A 12,118-nucleotide genomic window follows, 5' to 3' on the forward strand; every position below is an offset into this window, starting at 1 on the left:
GGGTCACACACGGCACAGAGAACCTGCATGCTACCTCCAGGGGCAAGTGCAATGGTGCTTAGTGGCAGAAGAGGATTGCCGACTAAGGTGTTACAGATACTATATTTGTGCTCACTGCGATGCTGTCTAGGAAGTTGATTTCTCCTCCTGACTAAGGCCCCAATCCTGCAAACACGCACATGCTTAAGTCACAACTTCCCATCCCCAAATCTTAAAAACAGATTAAGGAGAGATTAATTTGGCTCTTAACCCTGAATAAAATATAATTACATTAACCTCTTAAACTCCTACAGATCAATCGCCCTTCTTTTGACTTGTGAGTTTACTCTGTGTTTTTGATTACAACAATAGGATTACCTTCCTGGTTTCACAGGTCGATCAAATTCTGATTACGGAACCCCCTGCTGCAGAAAAATAATTATCCTGATGTCATAGTGGCTATATTCCTTCATACCTGAAACCTTTCATCAGCACCCAGCTATTTTATCCAAAGAGGACTCACCAGAGAATAGCAGGAAAGCCTCAAATACTCTGGAATGTATTGATATAAACTAACCTTCTCTGATATCACACAGGCAATTTAGTGGAGGCTTGGAACTGTCCCTCTTTCTTGGCAGAAATAACTACGTTTGTCTGTAGTAAATAATTTTGAAATTGTTATTAAAACTGTATCAATATGGATCCTGAATTTAAGAGATGTGTTATTTTTGTGCTTTCGGTATTGCTTAAGATGTGATTTATTTAGTAATAATTTAATTAGAAATGATACTTAAGTATAATAATTGACAAGAATTTATTGTCTCAGGTCACTAACTGAACTTTTATGGAAGGATTTTTACACAAGGGTTTTGTTTTTGTGACTGAGATTTGAATAAAAAAATTAGTCTTACTACATCTGGAGAAGCTTACTAGCTAAATTGCTAAAAGCAGACACAACCCTAGTTGAAAGTATTTTAATTGGGCTTGAACTTTTTTGACTTTCTGTCATCTCAGGAGTGGCTGAAGAGGGCTTTACATAAAAAGAGGAAGGGAGATTTTTGCACGTTTTTGTAACATTAAAAATATTAGGAATGTTAAATTGGATCCTCCCTGATTGCGCTGAGGAACGTACTTGACTGAAAGGACAGGATGTGGGATCTCTAGCATTTTGAAGAAAGGACATCTCTGTTAATTATCTACCTTTGAAGTTAAACAGGTGTTAACAGAAAACTAAGATTTAAATAGAACCTTGTTTAAAACACAAGCCCTGAATTGGTTTTACTCAAATCGATTTTGAAATAGATTTAGTTAAACCAGTGCAAACCCTTTCATGGACATATTTACATGGGTATATCTGTATATACTCTGCTATATATACACTGTGTCACAGCCTGGTCTCAAAGGATATTCCATCTTCACAACATGCATGTGCAAGATTGGTATCCAGACTAACTTAACCTCTGCGGGATTTTTAACACTACATACCTGGAAGCCATAAATGGTGTCATGTCCAACTCCAGCGGAAAGGAGACATATGTAGTGATCTTTCGCCTCAGTTTGGCTGAGTGTTCAAACCGCTGAAGATAGAAAGTGGAAGTTTCTTTTAGAGAAGAGACTCTGATTTCCTTTCCTTGTACATGTCTTACACATTGGGCAAAGTGAGATGAAAGGAAAATAGGGAGATTGTCACACAGCCACAAGAGGATGTGAATAAATTAGGTATTTTTCTGGTAGCTTTCAGGTATCAGTTAGATCAGTATATACAAGTGCTAACAAATTTTCCCTAGGAAATCCTAATTCATGAGGGAGCGGGAGTAGAGGGAAATCAAAGCATACTGCTTAGAATGGTGACTGAATATCTAGGGAGATAAACTTATCCCCATTTATATTAAGATAAACGCTTATACTGTGGCCTCAAACAGTAACATCCAGCGTGATAGGCACTATACAAACATACAGCAAATGACAGTCCCTGTTCCAAAGAGCTTACATCTGCAGCAAAACTGGTGATAGACAAATGCTACCGGGGACAGATATGCCTTTAAGGATTCTGCCACCTGACTGGTGTGTTTAATCTACCAACATCAACAAGGCAAGAAATCATCTCAAGTGACGGGCACTGTTATGCCAGTTGTCTGTGTACACGAATACTAAATTAAAATAAGGAACAAATGGAAGGTAAAATTAAAAAAATAATCTGTCTCCTTTCTGCTAAAGGGAGAGATGAATTTGTGATACACGTCATACTTTCATCATCCTTTCTAAAGAAGTGGAGAAAGGAAAAAATAGCAGAATGAGATGAATGAGTTTCTATTTAAAGAAAGCCCCTTTCCCCATTTCTCAGTACTCCTGTCCTATTTACACTCCTAGCTAATTATTCTCCCTTTACAATGCCATAACAATTCCCTAGCAACAGAACAGGATGTCAAAAACTCCGACTTATATCCTTTTGATTCTCTGTTCATCTTTCTAATTGCATTATTAACACTGTCAGAACATATGTCCTCTATGATGAATTTGATATTAGTTAAGCCATATTAAAATACCTTACAATTTATCATCACAACAACTTTCGGAATTGAGAGATATTGGTATCGTGCTTTGATGCATGAAATGTTATATCTTAACTTTTACCAGAGAGGACAAAAAGATGAGTTCCTAAGATCACTTATTTTCAAAACCTTCAATCACCACGGCTACACAAATGCTAAATTGTACTAAAACCTCTTTTATATTGTTGCCCACACTGCCTTGCCCCTGAAGCAGTCTCACCTTCTGGGCACTCTTTCCACTTTGCTAAGGAAAACAAATAAGAAAGACACCCATGCTCTGCACTGGCTGCCTGCTTTCCAGTACGGCGTGGTCATATTACTTGCAGTTAAAGCCATAAACAGTACAGGACTGGGCTGAGTGACCATCTATTACACAGTCTTCCATCACAGCATCTGCCATCAATGGTGAGTTGGAAGTGCTAAAAGCCACCACAGTATGATCTTGAGACAAATGGTTGGGATGTTACAGGAAGCTTCTCCACTGTGGCCCTGTAACTTTGGAATGCTTTCCCTTCAAAACACAGAGTACATCTGTGGCATCCTTCCAGTTGAAGCGCACGGTATTTTTATTTTCTTTCTCATTCTGTGTGGCTTGTGGATAGTAGCTCTATTGTACAGGAGGAATAAGTGCCACTAGAGATTTGTTTTTGTTTGGTTCAGAAATTTTTAGTACTTTTTCGTATTTTTGAAACAAGTTCTATTTTGATAGGCACCCAGAGACAGATGGGCAAGGCTGCATACATACATACAATCTTAATGTCCTTAAACTAAAATCTAACGGGAAAAGTCAGCTGTCCTTTAAGTTAGTTTATGTTACAATAAATTAATTATAGTGACATTAGAGATAGCAGAGAGATCTATAGAAACCAACTCATTGCCCGAGAGCAGAGTCTATGTTCTTTCAACCACCTGTCCTTTGTGAACTTACTTTGAGATGAAAACAGGCCACAATGGGTAATTTCTTCATAGTGAGTTGTTTGGTAGATTCCTGGTAGCTATGGCAACCACTACATTTGATTTTGGCACTGCTTCCTAGATGTTCTGGCCTTGTAAACCTGAAAAATATTAAGAAGTGGAAGGATGCATAATACAGGCAAATTATTTTCAATGCATCTTGAAAACAGTTTTCATTTCCACTTGTAACCACTTAGTAGCATGCGAGATAAATTTAAATCTTCTCTCAGGAAAGCCAGAGGTGACCTGCTGCCTCTTTCTCCACATATTTCTTAAAGTGCAAGACCCACTGAAAACCATGCACAATTTTGCACAGTGCATATTTATAATGTGTTCTAGAAAGATTAGGAAATTGGGCACAGAGCAGAGTCATTAGTTATCGTTCTATTATACAAGGTAAGTACAAGTCCTGTGCTGAGATAATTATACCCAGAGAGCAGATGCTAAGGAAATATGCTTTTTCTTTTTTCCTTTTTGCAAGATAAATTAGAATTTAAAAAGCTACCAATATAGGAGAGCCCTGTTTCAGATTTCCAACTCAGACATTTACATTTGCTTCCACTTGGGCAAGCTGCCCTGAAGTGCATCAGTGGCGGAGAAAGGAGAGCGAATGTTGGGTCATCCACCACAACAGAATAGCTCATTTTGAGATAGCTTGTGCAGACCTTTTGTTTTCAAAACCAAAAACGTGGACATGGGAATTCTGAAGCAAAGCCACATGCTTGCTGTGCTCAGTTACATGCCAGTCCCCAGGATGCTCTTCCAGCTCTCAGGCTGGGGTCAGAGCTCAAGAGGGAGAGAGGAAGGTATGGATGTAGAGTTCTGTTCAAGGTCAAATCATTGACAACTAAAGATTTGCTTTCAAAATCTAAGTTTTAAGAAATTCCAGCCTGTTACTAAAATCAGGTGGAAAGGAGTGATTTATAACCACTTAATGGGGTGCAGGAAACTGTTAGAGGATGGGACAGTTCTTGAAGTAAACACTCAGCCACTGTGTAGACACTCATAGAAACACATTAAAACAAAAAATGTTCAGGCTCCGGGAATCCTGATATTAAATCTTCTGTAAAAAAAAAAAAAAAAAAAAAAAAAAAAAAAGACTACGAGGACTGACTTCTAGTTTTTCTTCTAAATTTAAATGTACAAGCCGTATGCATTTTCCAGTCTCTCTACTAATGTTGGGTTTAAAGAAAAGGAGGACTTGTGGCACCTTAGAGACTAACCAATTTGAGCATAAGCTTTTGTGAGCTATAGGTCACTTCATCGAATACATCTGATGAAGTGAGCTGTAGCTCACAAAAGCTTATGCTCAAATAAATTGGTTAGTCTCTAAGGTGCCACAAGGACTCCATTTCTTTTTGCGGATACAGACTAACACGGCTGCTACTCTGAAACCTGTCATTATGTTGGGTTTAAAGTTATTGAAGCGTCTTGTAATAATACATATTAAACTGTAATTGGACATTTTAGACTATGACAGACCTGACACGTTCAAGTGCATTATGCTCTATATGAAAATTAAATGTACAACTAACTGTGCTGTGAAGCTTTGTTTAGGTGCTTGTCCAGCAGTTTTAAGCCTCAGGAGGCTGACCCAGAGCACAAATGTAGTTCTATCCCAGATGCATCATTTCCCCCTGTACAAAATGGTACAAAGTCAGTAGGTCTGTTTTGTTTTTAAACAACTGTCATAAGAGTTATAAATTAAAGAGTATGTTGCAACTATTGTCTTGTCAGGCCAATGGGACAGTTTAAAAAATATATTTCTACTGCATGTTAAAACAGTAACCCCCCTTAATAGCAGCAGTTTTTTATAACTTGAGCCAACAAAGTCAAGAGATTCTGAGTTAAGGTGTCACCCTTAACCTTCATTCAACCATATCATGGTATTACAGCACAGAGAAGGCAAGATTAGTAACTATTCCAATACCGTGCAAGGCCAATCATAACAGTCTGGCTGAAGGACAACTTTACATTTTCTTATTTAATTTCTTTTCACTTATTACGAGTGAGGTTAGTACCTGCAAGAAGTGCTGCACTGACAGCTCTTGAGACTGAAGTCCTCTATTCACATAACAAGCATTAGTAACGCAGGCTCTCTCACACTGCGCCTCAGCCAGGCCTGCAAAGCCCATCTCTAAAGGTGAGTGGGAAGATAATTCTCCATGGCCCATTCAAACCATGGCTTCTCTGCAGACAGCACCAAGAAGGAGGACATTGCGTACCAATTGTGTCGGAGGTTTTTGTGATATGCATACATAGCCCCGGGTGCTGGATTGAGAGCCAAACTAATTTCTCATAGAATACAACCAATAGATAATCAGATTGATTTTGGTCACATTTTGTTAGAGATTAAAATAAAACAAAAAACAAAACCAGCCACAACAAATTTAAGTGCATGTTATGTACTACAAGATGGCTGAGGAATACTGCTGTGGTAAAATGTTGTTAGTTTGCTTTACTAGTTGCCATTATTTCTTATTTGTGGACAGCAGAAGCGAGCAAGATTATTTCCCCTGTCTACATTCTGTTTGCCCTATGTTGTACCTTCGCAAGCAGTCTGTGAGCGTGGTGGTGCCCGATACATGGCTTTCCCCATTCACCACACTGCCGTCACTCCCTGGGCTCAGTGGCCAGAATGGTGTAGAGGAGCCAGGCAAATCCAAACTGATGTCCCAGAACGGGTCTATCGTTGTGGAAACACCACTAGGAAAAAGAAAGGAGTTTAGCATTTAACACAAGGAGTTAAAAGTAACAGTACAAAATGTATGATTTACTACATGGTATAAACTGGACATTTATTGGAAAAGGCAACGAGTTCTACTTCATCTGTACAGGGCACTCAGACTACATAAAGTATGTATGACAAAACAGCTGTGCTCAATACTATATTTACACAGCCAATTCCTTTACTGGAGATTTATTTAAAAAACACAAAAAGAAAAACCACAGATTTTAGGAAATTTATTGCATGTTTTGAATGCAGGATATAAATTTGCTACACAGTCTACAGCTTAATGGAGTTCAGTGATTTAGAGCCAAATGGTTGGGTTGCTCTGAGATGCAGAATCTGGCCTGCATCCTGGGATGAAAGTGCTAAGGTGTTTCTATTTAGACTGTTGCATTATCTGTGTTCAGACAAAAAAAGAGAACAGAAATACTCTTGATATGCAATGGTGTGCTAGTTGGAACTTCAGAGTTCACTCTACAATCTGCCATGGCACTTGGAAATTGAGATCTTAGAGAATACCCGAATCAGAAAGTACATTATATTCCGGCTCGCGTTTCTCTACAAGACAGCTGAAGACAAACCCACTGGCTAGAGGTGACTGGAAAGCTCAGAAAGCTTTAACCTCCATTCCCTTGAACCTTTCCTTCTACCATTCAGATCTGTACGTGATTCTTGCTTTCAAATGCTAACTTCTTTTTTGTTTATGAAAGAATGTTCCGCCTGTGCTCTTTATCTGTTCTTCTGGCCTCCTCCTTCCTCTAAACACCACTTCTTTTGGACTAAAAATCTAAGTTTACAACTTCCCACTTTCATTCAGCTTCACTAGTGCAAAATATTTGAAATGATCAAAAGAAGAAACACGCAACATTTATGGATACTAATTTCAATCTGACAAACTTATTTTTATGCATTGAGCCGCCTCATTTTTATGCACTGAGCCTTTTTCTTTAACTCCCATCTTTCCTTGTTAATTTTCTTAAAAATTCTGACATAATATATTATTCTTAGTAGATATCAGCTGTGATGATACCACATCCAGGCAACCATTGTCACATACGGACTCTGTGGGGCCAAAAGACAAAGGCTAACATTTCACACTTTTTTCTAGGATGCTCAATCATTCCTATAGTGAGATCTCTGTAGGTCACTCCTGAAAACTGAGTACAACAACTGATTAAATGAGCAGAGTACAACAGTCCATCTGCAAGACAGTGTAGATAGTTTGGGGAATGCAAGATAAGACCAAAAAATATGTAGTGGAGTTCCAGCTCCCCGGGTGATGTCAAATGGCTTAAAGTAAGCCACCTTGCCTGATAACATAGAACAGAAAGGATTCTTCTCCTGACTCTAGCAAACCTTTATTTTCTCTTATTTAAATTTACCTAAAGCCAGACCCTAGAAACCTTTGCCACCAAAACCTAAAGCTCAGAACTGAAAAAAAATGATAATGTGGCTGCATATAAAAGAGTTCTCTTATTTCAAGTCTGGTGCACCTGCATATTCCCTATCAAAAGAAAATTTGCCTTGAAAGTTTTCTTATTATGAATTTTGAAATTAACCAAATTTTGGTAGGCTAATCAAACTCTAACCTAAAATGCAAAATCCCATAAACTTGTGGTATTTTTCCAGGCAGATTTTTCAGTATATCTTGATCTATGACACTTGCCTTCTAATTGCTTGCATTTAGTTGATGCTGTAGTTAAACTATATGGTGCAAGAAAAAAGACTCAGTATGACACTGCACTGGTGGATCAGCCCCATCCCAACTAAAAACTCTCCAGCGCATCAAAGATTTACAACCTATCCTGAAAAACGATTTCTCACTCTCACAGATCTTGGGAGACAGGCCAGTCCTCGCTTATAGACAGCCCCCCAACCTGAAGCAAATACCCACCAGCAACCACATACCACACAACAAAAACACTAACCCACGAACCTATCCTTGCAACAAAGCCCGATGCCAACTCTATCCACATATTTATTCAAGTGGCACCATCATAGGACCTAATCACATTTGCCATGCCATCGGGGGCTCGTTCACCTGCACATCTACCAATGTGATATGAGCCATTATGTGCCATCAATGCCCCTCTGCCATGTACATTGGCCAAACCAGACAGTCTCTACGCAAAAGACTAAATGGACACAAATCTGACATCAGGAATCATAACATTCAAAAACCGGAAGGAGAACACTTCAGCCTCTCTGGCCACTCAGTGAAAGACTTAAGGGTGGCAATTCTGCAACAGAAAAGCTTCAAAAACAGACTCCAACGAGAAACTGCTGAGCTTGAATTAATATGCAAACTAGATACCATTAACTTGGGTTTGAATAGAGACTGGGAGTGGCTGGGTCATTACACATATTGAATCTATTTCCCCATGTTAAGTATCCTCACATCTTCTTGTCAACTGTCTAAATGGGCCATCTTGATTATCACTACAAAAGGTTTTTTCTCTCCTGCTGATAATAGCTCATCTTAATTAATTAGCCTCTTACAGTTTGTATGGCAACTTCCACCTTCTCTGTATGTATGTATGTATATATTATCTTACTATATGTTCCATTCTATGCATCCGATGAAGTGGGCTGTAGCCCACAAAAGCTTATGCTCTAATAAATTTGTTAGTCTCTAAGGTGCCACAAGTACTTCTGTTCTTTTTGCGAATACAGACTAACATGGCTGCTATTCTGAATCCCATCTGAGTGCAGAATTAACCAAATTACACTTACTGGCAGACTTGACAAGTAACATCAGACTGCAGTCCGCCTGTGAAGATTTGGTCTATGATGCAGTTACAGTGGTTGGGGTTGTTGGCCTTCTTCCCATTATCGTCACCTGCAGGAAGGCAAATGAAATCTTTGTCATACATTCTTACATGTGCCCCATCAGTTCATATGGGCAGTCTGGAATCTCGTACTCACTGGATATTTAAGAAAACAAGGGATCAAGAAAGTGCCTCTGGTGGAGTACAAAATATTATGGCAAAAAGTTTAAATGCAACTGAGTGTTTCAGCAGAGATGAGGCTTTAAGGTAATGTGAACAGCCAGCCAATCTCAATTCTACTCTGAGATAGCCCACTCTTGCTTTGTAGAGAGATCTGCTTCGCTCTGTCACGTACGAGGGTTGGTTCCAAAGCTAAAAGGTGCTGCCAAAGTGGTTAATGAAAATGACTATTTAAACCCCACTAACAGGGCCATTGAGTGGCATATGCAGTTGAATAAACAGAATGCCGTAGAAGCAGTGATTTCCACTCAGGTATAGCACACAAGTGTGTGCTATTTTCTTACATTAATTCAGAGGATAGGTTATGCAGAGATGAAGATAATGCCTATTTTTAACAGTTCTTCCTTAATCATCTTGCCAGAGCAAAAGACTAAGGTTGTGTTAAGGCTCCATTAACCTTCAGTCTGGTGCCTATACCATATCTTTTCATCATAAACACTGTCCTTGTGTTCTGAAGTTTTCATCAGTAATAAAATGAAAGACAGTCTAGCCTCCCAGAGGGCATTTACTATAAGGTAAAGCCATGTTTACTTCAAGCTTATTCATGGAGACACTGAAGCTTCTCTGCTTTCCAGGAGGTGAAAGTGCATACCCACCTTCTAAGCACTGCTGCCAATAACGTATGCATCGGAGGCATAGCAGTCGGCTTTATGACTGGGATCCTAATGGGATTAACTGAATGAAGCATTCATAAAGGTTTGGTCTAGCAATCACAATGCCGGTCTGATTACCAGGAACTCTAAAATACAAATCTCTGCACTGATACGCATACATATTCTTTTTGCAGATTTGGGCAATTCTTAGCCTATGTGCCTCAGTTTCCCCATTACTAAAATGAGGATAATACATTTACTTTTCTAACTTACAAGATTGTTGTGAGGATGAATCAAAGTCTTCAAAGTGCTTACTCCTGAATCTACAGTAGGGTTTTTGTTGTTGAAACACCACATACACCTGGGTGAACCAGTTCACAACAGCTGGTAACTATTCCGGAAAGTAAGTTTTGAAAATTTTTCCAAAATCCTATTATAACAGAGGCTGCTAGCACAGCTAAAATTAGGTTTTTGTCAGGTTTCCTCGTACCTATCCAGTTAAAAAAAGTGCAAACACTAAAAATTGGTTTAGACTATATTTTAGTTTCGGAAACAAAATACTAAGGAAGCTTAGTACTCAAAAGCTCAACAAAGCTCCTTTTTTACTCACAAAAAAAAAAAAAAAGAAAAAGAAAAAGAGGATTTTCAGTCATCAGGACAAAAGAGCAAACTAAAAGCACACAAAAGCAGAAAAAATTATAGCCACATTTCAGGTACTTTAATTTGGCTTTGGCTGTTTACAATAATCTAATAGCAACAGATTTAAAAACCGAAATTATGGAAAATTGTTGAAAATATAAATTGATTGACTCACAAAAGTTCCAACCTGTGCTAATGTGGAATAAATGAGATAAGAACGGCCACACTGGGGTCAGACCAAAGGTCCATCTAGCCCAGTGTTCTGTCTTCTGACAGCGGCCAATGCCAGGTGCCCCAGAGGGAATGAACAGAACAGGGAATCATCAAGTGATCCATCCCATTGCCCATTCCCAGCTTCTGGCAAATAGAGGCTAAGGACACCATTCCTGCCAATCCTGGCTAATAGGTGAGAATTACTTAGCCACACTGGGTTTTTTAGGTTAATTATATCCTAAATGGCTTGGAGAAGATCTCAGAGATTCTGCAGCTTCTTGCCTTACAGACAGTGATGAGCTGCCAAAATCTTAACAACCTGTTCCCTATAAAAAGTTTTGGTTTAAGGGATGTGCCACAATATGTATTTTTTGTACCAGTAGGGTTATCATACGTCCGTATTTTCCCAGGAGGAATTTTTAAAATTTAAAAATTCCTCCCGGACGGCGATTTAAGAACCAAAAAGCCTGACCTGTCTGGGACAGTACGGATGTGTGTTAACCCTGCCTAAAGTTCTTTTTTAAAAAAAATGGCCCTGAACTAGAAACGAGCTCCGTTTCACAGATGTGGGTCCCCGCCACTCCCTGGGGGTGTGCTAGGGTGACCAGATGTCCCGATTTTATAGGTACAGTCCCAATTTTGGGGCCTTTTTCTTATATAGGCTCCTATTACCCCCCACCCCCTGTCCTGATTTTTCACACTTGCTGTCTGGTTGTGCACATGTGTGAGTCCCAGCTGCTCCCTGCCCCCCTTATTGAAGCAGGTGTGCAGGGTTACTGCCCTGGGAACTGCAGGGCACCAGTGGACGTGCGGCCAGCTGAAGACGGGGGTGCAGGGCTGGCTGTGGGCAGGGCAGGGGGGTGCAGAACTGGCTGGAGATAGGAGGGTGAGGGTTGGCTGGAGGCAAGGGGGTGTGGGGCTGGCTGGAGGCAGGGCAGGGCTGCAGGGGGGTGTGGCAGGGGTCAGCTGGAGACGGGGGGTGTGGGGCTGGCTAGCTTCGGGCAGGGGGGTGCGGCAGGGGCTGGCTGGAGACAGGGCAGGGGGTGTGTGCTTGTGGCAGGGGCTGGCTGGAGACAGGGCAGAGGGTGCGTGCGGCAGGGGCTGGCTGCACGCAGGGGGTGGCTGGAGGCAGGGGCTGGTGCGGGCAGGGCAGGGCAGGGGGTGTGTGTGGTAGCGGCTGGCTGCGGGCAGGGGGTGCAGGGGTGGCTGGAGGCAGGGCAGGGGCTGGCTGGAGGCAGAGGCTGGCTGTGGGGGTGGCGGAGGCAGGGGATGGCTGCGCGCAGGGTGGTGGGTGCCTACGGGGAGAGTGGCTTGGAGCAGCCCGAGCAGCTGGAAGCAGCCCAGGCCCAGCAGAGCAGCCGGGGACCCAGGGCCAGGGGAGCAGCAGCAGCACCAGGGCTCGTGTCAGGGCCAGGCAGCAGCCCACGTGGCTCCCACAGTGCAGCGCCC

General features: G+C 41.1%; 1 protein-coding gene across 7 annotated transcripts in view; it reads right to left on the reverse strand.

Annotated features, from left to right (window-relative positions):
* The window catches only part of USP22 (ubiquitin specific peptidase 22), a 192,589-nt gene that overhangs the window by 5,466 nt on the left and 175,005 nt on the right, over positions 1 to 12,118 (reverse strand). For 6 of the 7 annotated variants that reach the window (XM_037911665.2, XM_043523781.1, XM_037911664.2 and 3 more), the window contains 4 exons: positions 8,950 to 9,055; positions 6,033 to 6,191; positions 3,460 to 3,586; positions 1,465 to 1,556 (listed from right to left, as the gene is read on the reverse strand). In XM_037911665.2, coding sequence (XP_037767593.1) covers positions 1,465 to 1,556; positions 3,460 to 3,586; positions 6,033 to 6,191; positions 8,950 to 9,055 — 484 coding nt within the window. Of the gene's footprint in view, positions 1 to 556; positions 634 to 1,464; positions 1,557 to 3,459; positions 3,587 to 6,032; positions 6,192 to 8,949; positions 9,056 to 12,118 lie in introns of all 7 variants that reach the window. The other variant, XR_006284233.1, reaches the window with a different exon arrangement.

Source organism: Chelonia mydas, chromosome 10 (assembly GCF_015237465.2).
Source record: "Chelonia mydas isolate rCheMyd1 chromosome 10, rCheMyd1.pri.v2, whole genome shotgun sequence".
NCBI classification, from domain to species: Eukaryota; Metazoa; Chordata; order Testudines; family Cheloniidae; genus Chelonia; species Chelonia mydas.